This window comes from Paramisgurnus dabryanus, chromosome 12 (genome assembly GCF_030506205.2).
Source record: "Paramisgurnus dabryanus chromosome 12, PD_genome_1.1, whole genome shotgun sequence".
In the NCBI taxonomy this organism is placed as follows: Eukaryota; Metazoa; Chordata; class Actinopteri; order Cypriniformes; family Cobitidae; genus Paramisgurnus; species Paramisgurnus dabryanus.
This window is the reverse complement of record NC_133348.1, coordinates 17243076-17263488: the sequence shown is the minus strand read 5'-3', so window position 1 is coordinate 17263488 and position 20413 is coordinate 17243076. Positions and strand designations below refer to the sequence as shown.

At 37.1% G+C, this 20413-nt stretch overlaps 2 protein-coding genes across 2 annotated transcripts; one reads left to right on the top strand and one right to left on the bottom strand.

Annotated features, from left to right (window-relative positions):
* Positions 1-7118: 7118 nt before the first annotated feature.
* pigh (phosphatidylinositol glycan anchor biosynthesis, class H) lies at positions 7119-11210 on the bottom strand. Its single transcript, XM_065256917.2, has 5 exons — positions 10894-11210; positions 9748-9957; positions 8908-8991; positions 8711-8784; positions 7119-8619 (listed from the first exon to the last, which is right to left on the bottom strand). Coding segments are annotated over exons 1-5 (546 nt in total). The 5' UTR covers positions 11071-11210; the 3' UTR covers positions 7119-8618.
* A 307-nt stretch (positions 11211-11517) lies between these two features.
* On the top strand, positions 11518-19609 carry zfyve1 (zinc finger, FYVE domain containing 1). Its single transcript, XM_065256916.2, has 11 exons — positions 11518-12836; positions 12919-13423; positions 13530-13744; positions 13895-14001; positions 16290-16398; positions 16494-16591; positions 16666-16783; positions 16883-17053; positions 17147-17327; positions 17864-17980; positions 18365-19609. The coding sequence occupies exons 1-11, from the start codon at positions 12375-12377 to the stop codon at positions 18595-18597; spliced, it is 2316 nt and encodes a 771-aa protein (XP_065112988.1). The 5' UTR covers positions 11518-12374; the 3' UTR covers positions 18598-19609.
* The last annotated feature ends 804 nt before the right edge of the window (positions 19610-20413 follow it).

Genomic DNA, 20413 nt, shown 5'->3' with positions numbered 1-20413 from the left:
GTAAAAACACTGTCATTTCCAACAACTTATAATGTTGAGATGGCGCTAATTATTCTGATAGGTTCATCAAGGTGTCTGAGAATCAGGAGGCGGTGCCTTTCTCACACTTGGAGGGGTGGATTTTGATTCTTGTAAGAACAAGATGAAAACAGCAACTTAAGAGAATCCCACACTTCCCACTTATCTGAGCCAGAGAAAGATGTAGTCATCAAAACACATTTGCCCATATGCATGACTTCTCACGACCTTGCTGAAATGTCATCACCATTCATCCAGCAGATTTCCACATAAGCGAACGCTATTACTGCAAAGCAAAATGCATTCAGCGGCACTGATGCACTGTATTTTAACATAACACACCTAACGTACACTGTAAAAAAAAATCTGTAGAAATTGCAACTGGGTTGCCGGTAATTTACCGTAGATTTAAATTTATGTTATTTACTGGCAACATTTTGTTCAAAGTTAAATGAATATTTAACATTTACAGGTCTTTGTCTTTACAGAGTAAAACTAAAAAAACAGCATCAAGCAAAACATTCTGGGAAACAAAATCTGAAGCAAAAAACAGAAAAAGGTTGATGATGATTTCTGGTTCCCAGAATGCTTTGCATGAGGCTGTTATTGTATAGTTTTATTCTGTAAAGATAAAGACTTGTTTATATTTAAAATTTATTTAACTTTGAACAAACTCTTGCCAGTAAATAACATAAATTTAAATCTACGGTAAATTACCGGCAACCCAGCTGCAATAACATTGTAATTTCTACAGAATTTTTTTACAGTGTAATCTATGTGTGCAATGCAATTAGCTTGGTGTTGATTTGGAAAAGTTAATTGGATAGTTCAACCAAAAATCACATACAAATCATTTATTCATCCTGGAGTTCTTCCTGTATGACTTTCTTTCATTTAAATTGTTTGTATGTTAAAAAAACAGCAGAAATATCAAAATGTCTCTTCTTGTGTTTCACGTAAGAAAGAAAGATCTGGAATAAGGGTGACTAAATGACACATTGTAAAAATGTTTTTCTTTGTAAGTCATTTCAACGTACTATTATTTATCTTATTCATTTACCAAAGATGGGTTGTTACAACGTATAAAATGAAGTAAAAAAAAAATAGTAGAGTAGCAAATATTTTTTTTTTACAGTGGAATCGTAAAAAAAGAATTGATGACCTAACTGTGATCTTTGGACAGTTGTGGGTGGGGCATGCGCAAAGTGACATCAGTTTGCTCAGAAAACCCCAACAGTTTGTCCCATGAGACTGTTGAGGTTTTCCACGGATTAAAATAAAGAGAATGTGCAGATTTTTATCATTACAGAGTGTTTGTGTACACACACAGGCGACACGTTCAAATAACATATACAAGTGAATTTCTCATATTAGATGACCTTTAAAACTGTACAAACATTGAGTCAGATAGTCAGAGGTCAATGGTTCTTGACACTGAGCTAAAAATAGAGAGCAACTCCAACATGATCCTCATAATCCTTTGTCAAAATGATCTGAGAGATTCCTAACCTCTGTATTCTCATTAGCCTGATAGCTCCAATCATAGTGTTACTATACAAATGCCATGTATGCATGTGGGTCAGCTGTATATTTTTAGTTCCAATGACATCTACCAAAAGTTTAATTGCGACTCGCTTATTCATTAAGAAGGAATGGGTCCTGTCAGCCAGTTTTTAAGAGCCTAGCATACTTTTCATTGTTAAAATGATGAAAAACACGCTGACGTGTATTATTGGGAAGTACCCAAATATACTCAAAGTCAGTTTTGTAATTGTAATGGTGTCTATTCAGTGTTCTGAAAGCAAACAATATGTAAGGCTTCACTAAACTGCATGGCTAGGATGGTAAAAAGGTCCTAATGTACCATTTTGGTAGCTTTGAGGTACCAGTATGTATCTCTAGTGTACCCATGTGTAACTTTGAGCTACCAATATGCACCTTTTAGGTACAAAAGTGTACTTTTTGAAAAGCTACCGCCCCAGTGATAACTTTTGTACTTTCTTTTTTCTTAGAGTGCATTATGTAGGCCATCTCCATGAAAATATAAAACTACCTGTACGTATTAGGCTACCGATATGACTGATTTCTTATTTCATGTGGGTGAATATGACATTAAACATATTTTGCATAATTACTATAAATATTTTTATCTTAACTAATGAGGAAATCTTTTTCGACAGCACCTTTCATTTTCCTTTCAGCTGTAATTCTTCAGTTTGTGAGCTCTGCCTTATTCAGCTCCTAAATTTGATTGGCTTAAGTGTTACCAGTTCATGAAGACACAATCTATAAAGTGCATGCAGACCAAATGTCACTCATAGATGTAGACAGAAGATTTTTCAAAAGGAAGTTTGCACGAGGCTTACGACTTACAAAGCCAACGCTCACCTGACCGGCTTTACAAGCTTTGTCTCACATAGATCATCTTAAAAGCCACCGAGTCAAAAAAGCCGGTCCGACTGGAAGAACGTCTACTCTATCTGCCCTGCCTTCGGATCAGCTCACTTCTGGTGAGGTAATGTGAGCGGAGAGCTGGGTTAACACATCATCAACATCCGCTTAGACTAACACAATGATATCTATAGATGATTAACAGCTGTCATATAGAAAAAACCGAGCACTGCTTAAACAGATAACCAGTATTTAATCCACAAGGAAATAAAACACTGAGGCCTTTCTTTAAATGTAACCAAGGATGTTGCTAAATACATTGTAAAAAGATTAAATAAACAATTACTTCACTCAAAAGATTATGTATTTTTAACATAACATTTCACTTGTTTTCACTTCGAGAAACAAAATTTTTTAAGTTAATCCAACTTTTCACTTTTTACACTGTAGCAAGCCTAGCCTATCATATTGTAAATATCAAAATGTAGATTTGTATAACAAAAGACACATTTGACAATGCTGCGATTCACTAAATAAATTTCCCCTTATAGATCAATAGATTTACTCATTTGTCTTCCTCATCTCCATCATCACTATTGATGATGTCATGTCCTATGATGCGTATTACCACACTGTAAAAAATACTTTGCTGCCCTAATTTTTTGTGTTGAATCAACTCGGATTTACAAGTATTTTCAACTTACTATTGTTTATCTTGACTAGAGATGAGTTGTTATAACTACAGGTGAGTTGTTATAACTTATAAAATTAAGTTGACTTTTCTCAAATTAAATAAAATTTTAAGGCAGCAAAGTATTTTTTACAGTGCAATGAATTACTCTCATAAACAGATTTTAAATGTGCCTGATCATGTTTCTCTATTAAATCTAGCCCAAAAAATTAATTTTCAGTAGTTTATTTACAGGAAATATTCAAGCTGGGTGTGTATCTGAAATAATACACTTATAATTATGTCAATGCAACCTGTTTTTCTATTGTATTAAACTGAGTGATCGCACTTGGTCGCGACTGACCTACTGTCACGAAAACAGCTGCTTATTTCCATTCCCTTGAAGTCGGGGGCTTGGAAGTAGCAGCTTGGGAAATGAATTTGTCTGGTGGATCTGCTGGCGATCTGGTAGATATTTATTTCTAGGTGAAAGTTCAAGGGGAGGCAGATGGAAACTACACCAGGAACCAACCTCGGGGAGAAAGAAATGGAATACCTGACTGTGCAGAGCTCAGAAAGAAATTGTTTTTATAATGGGCTACAGTCAATGTGCTAAAACAAATGAGTTGATAAATTGGTTAGGAAGAGCTTCGACGTCCCCTTGGGTCGGTTCAGGTGACAAATAATACACAGCCACGACACCTGTTCTACGCGTTGGCGTAGACTTATGAAGATGGGCTGAAAGATTGGTTTGCTGGTGAGTTTAGAGGCAAAAATCGAATGAAAACTTGAAGCTGAAGGGGTGGGGTCTAAAGGCTTTCTGGTTTAAGTTCCAGTAACAGTTTTGTTATTCGGAGAGGTATGGGGGATGGAGAGCATTCAGAAAGCACAGCAGTGAGTCTTTAAAGTACAGCGTCCTGTAGACTTGCAACTCTGTCAAAATATAGGATGGACAGTTGAGATTCGACTGCTTTATAAGCTTTTGAGAGGGCTTTATAATACACCGTCTCTCTCCTGGATTTAATTTGCATGATAATTTTCTTCTGAATGAGGATTTAAATATCCGCTGTTTGCTATTTTGGGTATCTAGAGTAAATACTCATTGCACATGGATATAAACAGCAGATATAGGCCTACTGTGATGCTTAGCAAAATACTGCTAATCACCTATAAAGCCTTAAAAGGCCTAGCACCCTCGTATCTTTAAGAATTACTATCAGAATACAATCCATCGCGTACACTCTTGTCACAATATTCTGGTTACGTAATTATCCATAGAATATCAAAAGTGTCTAAAGGTGGTCAATCCTTTTCCTACTTAACCCCTAAGCTCTGGAATGATTTACCAAACAATGTTCGAGAATCAGACACAGTCGATCAATTTTATTTAAGCCTAAACTAAAGACATTTTTCTTTAACACATTCAATGAGCCCAGCCGTTGGGTTAAATTAACCCAGAAATATATTTATTTATATTTGACCCAAAAATGGGTTAAAACAATCCGGCATAGGTTAAATTTAGTGCTGGGCAAAGATTAATCGCAATTAATAGCATACAAAATAAGAGTGATTTTTTTGCATAACATATGAAGAGATTCGTTGCAAAACGAGATAACTCCGTTTTTAACATTTTTGTCAAAACATGTTTATTATTATGTTATCATGTTATTATTTTGTTTTATGGTGCTACTTAGCTGTATTTTTTCAATTATGAAGGTTTAAATAAAAACAAACCAACTGCAGTGGAATTGATATTAATTGGAATGCACAACCAAAAAACGAGATTTCTGGAAAATGAGTTACGAAACTCTTCATTTGTGTGTGTACCGTGTGTAAATATTATGTATATTTAACCACACACAAATACATAAATTCATTTCAAATTATATAGATATAGATATATAAATATATATAATATATATATATATATATAATATATACAAATAGAAATAATAAATATATAAAAACATTTAAATGTTTCTTAAATACATACATGAATGAATAAACACACACTCATATATTATGCAAAAAAAAAACTTTTATTTTGTATGCAATTAATCACGATTAATCTTTGCCCAGCACTAGTTAAATTACAACCCAAGGAGCTAGGCTCGTCCATTTTTGACCAAATGCTGGGTTTAAAATAACTCAGTATTTTTTACGTACACTCATGTTTTAATTTAAAGTTGGATAAGATAAACAAATCTCATCCTTGGGGTAAATTAACCTAGAAAATGCCCATATCTGACTCAACCATGGTTTCGAAACACCCCGGTATTTTGTTTCAAAACAACCCAGCATAGGTTGGTTTTGTCCGGATTTTACCCGACCATCGGTTTAAACAACCCAGCATTTACTCTATGAAATGTATGAAACAAACACATATATTTCCGGGAAAGCGCAACTTAGTTCGTCCATCTTGCAAGTTAACAAATGCCTACAAAAAATGCCGGCCCCTGACAAGATGATTGCAGCTGAAGAAGGGAGTTGCTCCGGCGGTCCGTATTCTATCACCAGGGTGTTTTTCTGTTGCTTATAGTCTGTGAATGTTACACCTTGCACACAGTAAAAGCCCACAGGGAGCCTGCTAGCAAAAGCATGGGGAACTCCCAACACAGCGGGGTTCCAGCACCCTTCCCACACAACCGTGATTCCCTCCAAAAACAGCCCATCCTTCAGGCCATCAGAGATAGCCATTCAATTCCAGATGCGAGTGAACGGCACTTTTATTTACATTCTTTAACTTTTGCACAAAAAAACTGGAAGCACTCAGGAGTCATCATAATAATAGTTGAAAATACAATGGGAAACACACGCACCATAAAAACCTCACATGCCCGTGAAGTGCTTATGAATTTGCAAAGATAGTGTTTAAGTCATCTGAAAGCGTTAGAAGGACACACTATAAATGCATTAATACATCAACTAGCAAAGTAATGAGTGTAATTCATTTGAAAAAAAAAAAAGTGCTGATGAAGGAAAGTTTATGACTGTTGGCTGGCTGGAGGGTCACTGACACCCCCTGAGCTCAGTTCCTGGGAGGTTCACACCTCCAGGAGGGATGATTATCCCATCAGGAGCATCTTCACAGCGACCTAACAGGATCATTTCAAACCCTGGAGTTGTTTTCACAGACACTATGGGTATGGTCACTCCAAATGGTCAGGGGGAAAGAAGCAGTGCATCTTGGGAACCAGTATTTGAATAACAACAAGGTCTTTGAACTCTGACCTCTAGGTTCCTTTCGTGCCCAATCCTCGATTTAAGCACAAGTCAGAGGAGCATCCGTGTGGGCGCTGATAGTTGCTTTCAAAATCGAAGGCAAAAGTTTCACTGTGTGTAAACACAAAGCAGCAAGCTCACAAATAAACAAGGGTGGTTTCTCTTTTCCAAACAGGTAAACCTGAATGACGGCTCTCACCCTCGAGCATGCAACAGGCAGTGAGTTCTTATAAGGAACTTGAGGTTTATAAAAACAGCACGGAGGCGATATGGAAAACAAGTGTTGATGAAACACATAACGGTAAACACAGAAACAAAGACCAGTTTTGTCAGACTGCAGAAGGCAGTTTGAGTTGGAATGATGGATGTTTGCAACAGCTGCTCCCCAGAAATAATATGAAACTGATATAGCGAGAAAGCTTCACTGGCCTTCTGTTGTCTGACCTCTAGTCTGGACAGACGGCGTACAGTATACATTTCCATGTCATGACATTTAAGCACGATTCTGGATAGCAATTAATTCAACCATGTTTAACGTTTCATCACGTAAGTAACTTTGATGCTTTGAATAGAGATTGAATACAATTGTGGCTTTGAATACAATTGTTGACACACGGTTACAGTCGGATTAACCTGTATGCCATTTCTCAGACATGAACTGCTTGGGACGAAAACAATTCCTGACAAAAGCAGTGACACAATTGAATGCTGACCCACCAAAGGGTAAATGAGATGGATTAGCATAATCCCTCAAGTGACCCCCAACAACTGTGACACAATAAGATCTCCTACAAAGCTGAAAAAATTAAAACTCAACTTTTTAGACTTTTTCCATTTAACTTTATTTTATTATAAACATAACATTTATTTGCAAATGTCATTTAAATTACAGTGGTTTTATTTTCATTGATCTATAAATGTGTAATTGAAATACTAAACCAATCATTAAAACATTCAATTGTTAAAAACAGCACCAAACAGGAAATATTCATTTTATCATTAACATCTAATTAACTAAATTTGTTCTGAATTTTATTACAGATCCAAAAATTGGCACACATTTCCCCCTAGTGGTTGTTTTTAGAAGGACAATCGACAGCTTTGTAAATTAATCTATTTAGTTTTTTAATTTATAAAAACAAAAAAAACAAAAAACATTAACAACATTTAGAAAAGGGAAAATACCAAAATCAGCAGGAGTGTCGTTTATGTATGAACACAAGAATACAGTAAAAACACACAAAGGAATACTAAGGGGCAGTTTCCCAGACAGGACTTATCCTAGTCCCAGACTAAAATGTACGTTTGAGCTGCCTTAATTTAAAAACACCTTACCCTGACATATCTTAACATACATGAGTGCCATTGGTTTGTGTCAAGATGCACACCAATATTGTTTATTTGTAAGGTTTGTTGGTAAAAAACTACATAGCCTACATGTCCTAATATAACTTATAAAGCACCTAAAGTTTTTCCCTTAAGTATGACACTAAGGGGTAAGGGGTAAATTTCCTTTATCTAAGATAATAATTTAAGGGTGTTGCATACAGTATAATCCCTTAAATGGTTCTCTTAGGTAAAGGTAATCACGTTTCACGACAGCGACCCAGCTTTGCCGTTATAAAACAATTGTTGCCATGGTGACGCAACAGAAAACACTTAAGGGGTTTTTCTGCAACACCTTTAAGTTTAAGGGAAACATAAGGGTGAATTTAAGGGAAAATTACACTTAAAGTGCTTTATGCAACCGGGCTAGTCCTGGATTAATCTAAAGCCTATTCAGGAAACTGCACCTATTTTGGATTAGTAGATAATAATGTTCTTAAATAAACCTTGAATACTGTTCCTACTATTAACTTTTACACTCCAAAAATTTTTTGTGGTAAAAAAAATTTTCTCACCCGACTGGCAGATATTTTTGCTTGTTTTAAGCATAAATTCACTAAAATTGTATATTTTTTGTCTAAAAACTAGACTTATTTTCTAAGGTAATTTTGCTTATCAAGATAATACATCTTGATTTAAGATTTTTTAGGTATTTATACTAAAAACAAGACAAAAATACTAAGAAAGTAATTTTTTTGCAATGTATAACAAAGTGGTAACATTTTTATCTAACATAAACTAACAGTGAATAATAAAAAATCTTAGTTCAGGTTCATTTTAGCATGTACTAATACAGAAATCAAACGCATTTACTAATGTTTTCAAATACAACCTTATTTATAAAGTGTTATCAATGTATCTAACAAAAAGGATTTGCAGTGTAGGTGTAGGTATTTACAGGTGTTCTCATCTTCCTGTTTTAAAGAAACACTCTGTAAAGCAAAAACACAGCCATAAAACACACATATAACCATGTCAATTATGTAGAAAATGTATAGCATGTACCATAACATATAGCATTACCATCTTGATTGTGCAATAATCTCCTGACAGCTTCTGTACACGTGAACTAAACAATTCAGCCGAGGCTTTGAACTCTGGCGGAAGAATGCAACGTGTCAGTTTAGAGATGTGTGTCGGACATGTCACAGATTACAATGATCCTGCTTTCACAGTTGAACAACAACTTTAACACGTTTCACCTGGCGACAGACACCTACCTGGAAAAGTGGAACAACACTGGTCACCTTCTCAGGATCTGCTGGATCCTTGATCAGAATGCACAGGTAATAAATGATACTGTGCTGAAATTGAAACATACATAGAAGTTATTAACAGACCTTGCTTCTGACTGTTCCTGAATTACAACCTCATGCATGCATCCATTAAGTATGTCTCTGCTGAACAAAAAAAGTAGTTTTAATGGATTTAACAGTTATAATGAAAAAGCGTGATGGTATTAATGGAAACTCTTATAGTTTCTACAGGTAATTTGTTGGGTTAATTAGTCGGATGTTATCTGGGAACAATAAAATTCTACTGGATTAAGCTCAAAACACACTACTTAAAGGAATTTCGTCATGGTTTTAATTAGGGATGCACCGATACCGATACTGGTATCGGGTATCGGCCTCGATACCACATTTTCTAAAGTACTCGTACTCGTTAAAAGTCCCCCGATACCTGGAATCGATACCACGGTCTGAGAAATGTCTATGTTTGAGCGGCGTGTAAGGGGTTAATGCCTCCTGTGTTGTCCAAAGAGGCAGAGTTTACAACAAACTGGAAAACTAGTCCTTTGTTTTTTTGTTAAATTATATGACTAAAGCTGTTACCTGTAAATTTAAATCATGTTTTTTTATTAAGTACTCGGTATCGGTATCGGCAAGTACTGAAATGCAAATACTCGTACTCGTATTCCAAAAAAGTGGTATCGGTGCATCCCTAGTTTTAATGGTAAACAATGGTACATAACAGTGTTTGTAATGGAAAACCATTAGAATTTGTATTGCTTTTTATTAGGGGTGCCTTTACAGAATGCCATGTACATGTTTACCTACCATATACACAGCCTCATTGATGACAATGTCTTTAAGTTTGCTCATCTCAATGAAGGTTGTGCTTTCTCGTCCAGATGCATAAGATGAAGTCAGCTGGACACCAAGTGAGCCAATGATGAGCAGCGTCTCTTGGTCCACTTTCACAAAATGAATATGAATGATCATTCCCAAAAGCGTGACGATGATGGCACTCGAGAGGACAGCAGTGTTCTAGATATGAATACATGAAATCGGTTATTAAGGAGACATTTTACAAGACTTTTTTAAGATGGTTAATAAATCTTTGGTGTCCCCAGAGTACATATGTAAAGTTTTAGCTAAAAATTACCATATAGATAATTATTATAACATGTTAAAATTGCCACATTGAAGGTGTGACCAAAAATGTGCTGTTTTTGGGTGTGTCCTGCACTAAATGGCAGTGCCATAGTTGGATAGTGCAGATTAAGGGGCGGTACCATCCCCTTCTGACATCACATGAGGGGAGCTGAATTTCAATGACCTATCTTTTCACATGCTTGCAGAGGATGGTTTACAAAAACTAAGTTACTCGGTTGATCTTTTTCACATTTTCTAGGTTGATAAAAGCACTGAGGACCCAAGTATAGCACATGGAAAAAGTCAGATTTTCATGATATGTCCCCTTTAACAATATTATATCTCAATTATCTGTAAGCTCATTACCTCATACATCAAAATAAACCATGATTTATCAACTATATTAACCATATATTTGTTGGTTTTATTTGAAGTAAAACCATAATAACTATACATTTACTTAGATCTCTCTAACCTAGGATATTTAACTACGAGGATATAAGTAGTTAAATTATCCCACATCAAATACTTGGTATACTGTAGTAAATTGAATAGTACACTTTGTTAATCTATACTGCAGTTTAGTGTCGAATTAACTATTTAATATATATATATATATTAAACTTTAATATTTACTATGGTGAGTTTCAAAAGTATCTAGAAATTGTACTACATTTTACTATAGTAAAAATAGTGAAGTGTTCTACAATATTTTTATGTGAGATCGTAATACAATGATAATTAATTTGCAATTATGCAATGGTTACTACGCTTGTATTCTAATAAATCCATAGTTGTCCTAAGGGCGTGCATTGAAAATATCCTTACCTCAGTGAAGAAAAATACAGCATAAGCGAAAAGCCAAATGAAGCAGGTGTACACCATCACTTTGCGCAACGACATTTTGGGTGAGTTAACAGCAAATTCTCTGCAAAAAGCAGAGTGAGTTTGACAATGTAAAGAAATCGAGTTCCCATTTATATCTGTGAACTCTTCTTCCGCCATGTTGATCTGTGGCAGACCTCGGGGTCAAAACATAAAAAAGTCTTTAAAAAAATCTATATTGCCTTTAGAAATGTTATAAACTATTCAAACACTGCTGCACGATTATCCAGTGACATTCATGGTCGTGACCTCGGATGTAAAAAAAAATAATAACACCACATTGCATTGTGGGACATTGAGTGCATAATTAAAAAGGTAAGTGATAGACAAGTTTGACGCAACTTTTCGAAAATTGGTTCTTTTATATGATTAGACTTATATATTAGTGTCACTTAAAAAGGAAGATTATTGTGTTTAAGGTCTGTTAACAAAGGACTAAATTTCCCATCAGGCTTCAATTCTGAACGACGGACTACATTTCCCATCATGCGTGGCGTTTGGTGACCTTTGTCCGCCGCCACAGTGAAAACAAGCCGATCAGCTGATCCGACCTGGCAACAACATTGACCAACATCTACCGGGGAGGGGAATCATTTTACAAGCTGGTGGGGAAAAACGCTAATCTTAACATCAACCGGCTTTTAAATCCGTCTTTATTAAAGAGTAACAGTCGTGTGTGATGTTTCAGGGAATTTAGCAGTTTGTTTGATGAAAATTGCGGTGTGAATCTTGATCGAAATCACCTTGTTTTGCTGTTTTGTTCGGTCAAAGCTGCCATGATCAATGTTGTTGTTGTTATTGGGTGAACATTATTTAAGGACAGTCTGTATGATAACGTTACTAGTCAACTAACAGTTTAACGAAATAAGTAAAATTTCTTACCCCCAGTGTTTGTAGTATTTTGAGGAGATTTTTAGACACGTATGCTAGTCTTAGCTAGCTTCAGTAACAAAAGCCCAGGGCGATATCTGCATTCGTGTGCAGTTGTTGTTAATGATTATATCTGCCAATTGTGACATTTCGACAGTTGTTTTAGTTGTTTTTAGTTGATCATTTTCCAAAATCGCCAAACAAGTTAGAAAAGTCTGACTAGTGCCAGTTCAATACGGATGTCAACCGATCTATTTATAGTTCATATTGAATATTTGATTTTAAGCCAGTGTCTTGATTTGACACATCACAGTTTGAATTCCAATGAAATTCACGATCGCAAATGCAATAATCAGATATGATTACATGTACTAGACACTAAACCGGTATTATATATCATCTCTTGTTGATTGTATCATTTGTATATTTGGGTTGAGTTCAACTTTCAGTAGAGTTAAGTTACATTACAGTAGAGTCAAAATATTAACGATCAGTACTTGAAATTCCGTTGCTTCCGTCCGTTTCGCTACCTCTCGGTTATATTTAGACCTACAATGAGCGGTCAAGGCTCGTCGGAAAAGGGCTTGAACGGCGCCCTGGTCTGCCAGGAGAGTTACGCCTGCGGTGGTTCCGAAGAGGCCGCCTTCGAGTGCGACGAATGCGGCAGCCTGCAGTGCGCCCGCTGTGAGCTGGAGCTCCACCGTCAGGATCGCATGAGGAACCACGACCGGATCCGCATCGCCCCCGGCCACGTACCATACTGCGATTCGTGCAAAGGGGACGGGGGTCGCCCGAGAGCGGTTGTCCGGTGTAATGGATGTAAGATCAATCTGTGTTTGGACTGTCAAAAGCGAACGCATAGCGGGGTTAGTAAAAAAAAGCATCCCCTCGCTGCCTATCCTCCACCTAAACCCGCCGAGAAGAACTCCACTGGAGATGAGCTGCTGGATGCTTTGAAAGCAGCCTTGGAGCAAGTCAGCAGCTTCCTTTTAGTGGATGAAAAAGAAGAAATGCAGGTTTGTGAACAACTTTTGCAAGCAACTGCAGTGTTTTAAATGAAAGATAACCTCACTGTTATGTGTTGTTGACCCTGAACAGGTGACAGATGAGGGTGAATTTGTGAGGAAACTGGGCTGCAATCCCGACGAGCTCCTCAAGGTGGTGTCCATTTTTGGAAACACCGGAGAAGGCAAATCCCACACTCTCAATCACACTTTCTTTTTGGGTCGTGAAGTGTTCAAGACATCCCCAACTCAGGAATCCTGTACTGTTGGGGTATGGGGAGCACTTGACCCGGTTCATAAGGTGGTGATCATTGACACAGAGGGGCTCCTTGGGGCAGGAACCCATCAGGGGCAGCGAACCCGCCTCCTGTTGAAAGTGCTCGCCGTGTCCGATCTGGTCATCTATCGGACGCATGCTGACAGGCTACATGATGATCTTTTTAAGTTCCTTGGGGATGCTTCAGATGCGTATCTTAAGCATTTTACCAAGGAGCTGAAAGCCACCACTGCCCGCTGCGGTTTGGACGTGCCACTCTCGACTCTGGGTCCTGCTGTGATCATCTTTCACGAGACAGTCCACACCAAATTATTAGGAGCAGGTCGGTTAAAACCTCACCTCAAAAGTGAGTTTGAGGGTCTTCTTTATGCTGCCTTGTGTAATCCATGGTTTAAACCTGAAGGTGTCTTCTTTTTTACTCGCTATAGACAAGCCATCGGAATCAGCTGATCGGCTTCTTCAGGAACGTTTCCGAAAACTTGGCCTCCTTCCTGAAGCATTCAGCTCTATTCAGTACCGGGGTACTCGTACCCACAATCCCCCCACTGACTTTAGTGGTCTGCTGCGAAGCGTGGAGATGCAATTAGACAACAACACTACAAGATCTCCACGATCTGCTGGCGTCATCTTCAAGGCCCTTCAGGTAAGTGTTTTTTTTATCTTATTACATGCGGTGTCTTTGCTTTGATTGGAAAGGAAGTGTTGGTTCAAAATATACCAAAAGAACATAAAAAGTATATGAATGGTTATGTTATTGTAGTTTTTATGGTTGGTCAACTTTCTTATTCTTTAGGCTCTGAGTGAGTGCTTCAGTGGAGAGATTCCTGATGAACATCTGGCAAGCAACTCGTTTTTCCCAGATGAGTACTTTACCTGTTCCAGTATCTGCCTCAGTTGTGGGTAAGTCCTACGTTTTATTTGATCAGACATAGGCACAGATGGAATCTGCCGAATTTTTCACACTTATTGGGATATGTGATGGGAAATTGTTGTGCAAGTTTGTGAATGATGGGTGAGCTTTCTGCAGAATTCTGTCGCATGAGATTTCATGTGGGCCTGTGTGGACCAGCATTGCATAACCCATTCTCATGAACTGCGTATAAGTAGCACACAGTGTGAAAAGTTGTGCAATACATACGCCGAATTCCAGTTGCGTGCATATGATACGCCAGTCCTTCCTGTTCACTTAATACGGCGCATCTTTTCGTGTCGTTTTATGTATTGGCGGGGAAAGAGTTAAGTGAACGGGAAGGACTCTCGCATCTTATCCATGCAAAATTGGAATTTGTACTGTTTAAATGAATGAGCAATTCCATAAAAAATAGCTTTTAACCAATGTTTTTAACTATACCGATATCTCAATTGTCAATATGTGGTGGCTTGAATACCCATGCAAGGTCTCTGTTTAAGTTTTTAACCCTTTAAATTTCCAGTATACGGGCTTCCCATGGGTCCTTAAAATCCTTGAAAGGCCCTGGGAAGATTTTGAAAATATACATACAGGTCATTGAAAGTGCTTGAATCAATTTTTTGCAAGAAGTTTTCTGGAAAAAAATCCATATTATTCCCTGTGTAGTGTAGGACAATGTCATAAAAATTCTAGACTTTTTAAGCACACGTGCTAAACTGTTCCCTTTAAATGCTTGTATCTTCTGTATGCGAATGTTGAATCATAACAAAATGCTTTTTTGCATAGTTGTGTTTGACATATGAAAACGTCCCTGGTTACGTATGTATTGTTGTTCCCTGAGAAGGGAACGAAAGACGCTGTGTCTCACTTGTCATACTTCCTGCATCCCTGTAACACTATCTTTGGCAATATTTTAGATAGCGTCACCCTGTCTTTGTCATTAAGCCTCACCATTGATTGAATGTGATATACACATTCAGACACACTTACCCCTGGAGGCGTCCCCAAAGTGTCACCGCAGTGACGCAGCGCGAGTTCCCTCAAAAGGGAACTGTAACAATGTATCTTAAAAGGTAACACGATGTAACCTTGCTCCAACTTGAAATGTGTCCCCACATTTAGTCCTTGAATTTGAGGCTATTGGACCTGGAAAGTCCTTGAAAGGTCCTTGAATTTGAAGTTAACTAAGGTGTGGGATCCCTGAGTATACTGTGGGAGGAACACTGCACTATTTGACAGAAAACTGAAAGACATACAACTAGGGTTGCATAACAATTAATCATGATTAATCTATTGTAGAATAAATGTTTTTGTTTACATCATAAATTTGTGCAAACTGTGAATAATAATTATGTATATATAAATATGCACACATATATGAAACTTTTATTTTGCAATAGATTAATCGCGTTTTATCGGTATGCAGCCCTACAACAACTCGAAAACAAAAAGCTGAACATGTCACATATCTTTGAAAAGATAAAATTCTTGATTCGAAGTATGCAAACCTTTTAATATACAATTAACACAGCAGGTACAATTAGTGTCCTTTATAGGCATTTTTAAGGGGTTTCATAAAATTATTTTCAGTTAGCACAGATTTTAGAATTGTCACATCCATAACAGAGAAATATCACATCCATAACACTGTTTTATAACAGATATTTTTTGTTCTTTCAAGAGATGTTTGTTCTGCATTTGTTGAGTATTGTTGCTTTTGCTTTGTGCATTTTTATTTACAGATTTCCTACAAAGTATGTCATCAAATTTTTTGTCACATTCATAACGCATGTATATTTCCCTCATCTAAAAACAGAAAACACATGCATATACTGATCATTTTCTGGACTCTGTCTTTAGGGGTTTATAAAAACATAAACAGATGGTTCAATATATTGGTAATAAAAACATTCTCTGATATATTATGTTACATTTTTTGACTGAAAATGTCACTTCCATAACCCTAAAATTGCTTATTCACTATTTATGATTATATTATATTGACTGTGTTAAATGTTATGGTTCCAAAAGTTGTCCCTTATAGTTAAGGGATTTACATACACTTTGCGAATGAGAATTGTTAAATAGAACCGGTTTAAAATATTTGTTTATGTATTGAACATACTAGTATAAGTCATAGCATAAAAGTCATGTGGCGAAACTTTGTCATGCTCTGCATACATTTGTCAAATGATTAAATGCTTTGTCATTTTAATGAATCACTTATACGTACAGTAGTAAATGTGATTCTTTCTTTCTTTGTTTTTTTTGTTTGCAGCTCAGGCTGCAAAAACAGCATGAATCATCTACGGGAGGGTATTGTGCATGAAGCTAAACATCGCTGCCGCTACTCCGCCCATTACGATAATCGCATCTATACGTGCAAGGTTGGTCATAAACAAAACAACACATGATCTGAACCTACCAATTACAAATGCTCTCCGATTGCCCAGGTTAATTGTGTGTTAACTCGCTTCTCCAGGCTTGTTACGAAAGCGGAAAAGAGGTGATTGTAGTTCCAAAGACAACGGCGTCCTCTGATTCGCCTTGGTTTGGCCTGGCAATTTATGCCTGGTCTGGGTAAGTCCTTATAGTTCAACAAATGTGAGTTTATTTCTATTACCTGTAAGGCACTAAATGATATTTATTTTCAGGTATGTAATTGAGTGTCCAAACTGCTCGGTGATCTATAGAAGTAGACAATATTGGTATGGAAACCAGGACCCTGTTGATACGGTGGTCCGGACTGAGATCCAGCACGTCTGGCCCGGGGTGAGAGAAGTCCTCTGCTGTATTTTGTCCCATGTTCCTTCCTTCCTTATTTAAATAGAAAAAGAACAAGCTTTGTTCACTGTCATCCTTTCGTCGCAGTCCGACGGATTCCTGAAGGACAACAACAACGCTGCACAGAGACTGCTGGATGGTGTGAACTATATGGCTCAGTCTGTTTCTGAACTAAGTGTCAAGCCTGCCAAAGCTGTCACTGCCTGGTTGACAGACCAGATTGCCCCCGCTTACTGGAAGCCCAATTCTCTCATCCATGTGAGTTTTAATGCTGGGCGTTTAAACGTGCCTGTAAAGAGAAGCATACTTCACACAGTGTTCAAAGTTTAAGCAAGAGTGTTGTTTTTTCAGAGGTGTCACAAATGTGGAGAGGTATTCCAAGATAATGACACAAAGCACCATTGCCGGGCCTGTGGAGAAGGTTTCTGTGATGGTTGCTCTTCTAAGACACGGGCGGTCCCTGAAAGAGGTTGGGGTCTGGCACCTGTGCGCGTCTGTGATGCCTGCTTTCAAAACAGAGGGATTCCTGAAGGTAAGCAAGTCTTAGGTCAGTATTACATTTGTTGTTTTTGCAATAGTATAGTGACCACATATATTTGTTTCTCAGTCTCTCTGTTAGAATACAACTAGAACATTTGCATAAATGCAGTATTTAAAAACAGAATAAAATTATATGCTAAAGTGTCAAATATTTAGTGTGACCTCCCCTTCCACTTGATCAATAGCGGGAACCTGCAGGCCCTCTTAAACCTAATGAAATTAAACACTAAATTCTAATTCAGGACCTCAGTCTACTCAAAAAAGTTCAAGATGTATTTAGAAACAGCCAATCAGAGCAGAGCTCAACATTTTTATTCATAACCCTTGTTAATAAGGAAATAATAGACTATTTCATTCTGAGGACAAATCCTACGGTTGTAAATGGACATGTAAAAAATTCATGGATAATTTTTGCACTTAAAAGTCATATACTTTCTATGTAGATTTCAGAGAACAGTGTTACATATTGTATCAATGCATTGTTTGGCACTTTTCATATATCCATGTTAATACTGTGCTATTAAACAGAACTACTTGACGCAGCACTGGAAGAGGAGGAAGGTGGGACTCTGATAGCCAGAAAAGTTGGAGAAGCTGTTCAAAACACCTTAGGAGCAGTAGTGACAGCCATAGACATCCCTCTTGGTGAGATATCTGAACTTTACTGTACTGTTTATCACTTCTACAGGTCTATGAAAATGTACTTTTCTATATAAATCAATATTTTATTTGGTCTATCACATATTGTTCAGGACTTATTTTCTTTTATTTGACTCTTAAACCGGCAAAAATCCATGAGACCATTTCTAGATTTTAGGATAGACAAAAGCAGAGGAAACATTTCCTGTTTTCCATCCTCTTTCCACAGTGACAGCTGTGCTTTTCTAAGCATCTACTGACTACACCATCTAAACAAACAAATCTGATAGCATTGTGAACAGTCGGTCCCAAAAACCCTCCTAATCTGCCATACTATCTTATAGTCCCCAAATGATCAAATGCAAAAACAACTCTGTGTTTATTTACTAGGCCTGGTAAAAGACGCAGCACGTCCAGCGTATTGGGTACCTGATCAAGACATCCGCTGCTGCCACCAGTGCCAACGTGAGTTTAACGCACGTCTTTCTATCCATCACTGCCGTGCATGTGGACAAGGAGTTTGTAACGACTGCTCCTCTGATCGCCGAGCCGTGCCCTCCAGGGGTTGGGACCATCCCGTACGGGTGTGCATCACCTGTAACCAGAAACCCGGAGATCTCTAGCAGAACTGAACGTCACTTAACGTTAAAAGACACCCCATATGTGGCCATAGCGCTTCAGTCCAGGCTGAGAAGAAAGCATTGCCCTTGAACCAATAAATCCTATTGGTTGAGTAAAGCAAGAGGATCATCTTTGCTTTTGTCTCAACACTGTCATTTCACATACATGCTCTTCAACCTTACGTAAGCGGTTCACAATTTAAGATATGAAATGGCCCGAGTCTTTTTTTTAAAGGTATAGGTCCATTGAATTAAAAAGTTTCAGACAATCCTTGGTTTGTCATGCAATATGTTACCTGTGGGTAAAGGCAGCTAATATATGGCCGCTACAGGATGCATGAGACAGGTGCACAAATATTAGTTTTAGCATATAAGCATCTTTGTTTACCATTCTGTTGTGTTGCTCAATTTTCAGTCCTAGGACGGATCATATATCCTGCTATTCATTTTTTTTTAAACGCAAGTTTGTTTTCCATTCCTTTACCCTTGTACCCTCAAATCCCTAGTATAAAGTAGATTATAGATTTATTCCTCTTTGTCACCATAATTTGCTGCCTATTATTAAGCTGATCATTGAAGTTATCAGATGTTCAGCATCATTTAAAGAGTTTATCATTTATTTTAAAACAAGTGTGTACACAATCAGGACATTTTTTGGTTGAGGTTTTTAAAAATGTACCTTTTTAAACGGCAAATCTATACAGCATACCGACTTACACAAAGCCACATTGAAACCGCAGATTTTTGTGATGTGGCTTCAAAAAGTTGGATCTTATGTTTAAGTTTACACAGATGCCAATCCACATTAATCTATTTGGTCTATCCTCATGTTATCATACAGAAGCTGCTCAGTTAAACTATTAATTTATTTTCTTGGCCAAAAGAACACTCGTATAGAATCGGTTAAACGTAGATTCGGTGAGGCGTTATGTGTGGATGACTGAACATGACTGAGACAGACATAAGAAACATGTTATCTGCACCTTGTATGCTAATTAAATTAAACTTGAGTATCTCAATTGTGTGACTTGCATATTGAAGTGAATGGATATTTAAAAGTCCCCCTGTGGTAAAAAAAAAAACTTTTGTTTGTCCTTATAGTGCTTTTAATTTGTAGACTAATCACGATTAATCTATAGCAGAATCCAAGTTTTTGTTTGCATCATGTGTGTGTGAACTGTGTATAATAATTATGTATATGTAAATATGCACACATGCATGTAAAATTTTAAGAAAAAATAAATATTTCTATATGAAGGGTTTATATATAATATGAATTATACATAAATATACAAATGTATATACACATGTAAACATTTCTTAAATATATACATGCATGTGTGTGCATTTATCTATACAAAGTTATTATACACAGTTCACACACATATATGATGTAAAAAAAATATTCTGCTATAGATTAATCACGATTAATCGTTATGCATCCTTAATGCAAACCATGTTCAAATTCATCATTCAACACTATTGTTGAATATTTTCCATATAAAACTGGAGTTTTCACAAGACGGACAACTGCGGTTTGTAATCACCTTGGTTTCCTACATGTAACCAATTACATGACCACAGCTGAATGAGTGGATCAGTCATAGACATAAAAGCATAGACTTGGTGCTGAAATGATTGCAGCATACCTCTGTGATGCAAGCGAACCCATTAACATCAACACAAAAAAATTAGCTCCTTATGTATGCATTGTGAAACCAGACTTGGCAGCTGTGTCTGATATTGCCGAATGTAGCATCTATGTACATTTATATCTATAGTGTGGATTATACGCATATTCATATCTGGTCAGAGCTGG

What these genes read in the sequence shown, in the direction of transcription:
- pigh (XM_065256917.2), bottom strand. Translation starts at nt 11,070, where the DNA reads ATGGCGGAAGAAGAGTTCACAGATATAAATGGGAACTCGATTTCTTTA. An exon ending in TCAATGAGGCTGTGTATATG is followed by an intron (nt 8,992 to 9,747) that starts GTAGGTAAACAT and finishes TTTCAATTTCAG; the next exon opens with CACAGTATCATTTATTACCT. An exon ending in GTGTTGTTCCACTTTTCCAG is followed by an intron (nt 8,785 to 8,907) that starts GTAGGTGTCTGT and finishes TTCTTCCGCCAG; the next exon opens with AGTTCAAAGCCTCGGCTGAA.
- zfyve1 (XM_065256916.2), top strand. Translation starts at nt 12,375, where the DNA reads ATGAGCGGTCAAGGCTCGTCGGAAAAGGGCTTGAACGGCGCCCTGGTC. An exon ending in TCATCTTCAAGGCCCTTCAG is followed by an intron (nt 13,745 to 13,894) that starts GTAAGTGTTTTT and finishes CTTATTCTTTAG; the next exon opens with GCTCTGAGTGAGTGCTTCAG. An exon ending in GCAATTTATGCCTGGTCTGG is followed by an intron (nt 16,592 to 16,665) that starts GTAAGTCCTTAT and finishes ATTTATTTTCAG; the next exon opens with GTATGTAATTGAGTGTCCAA.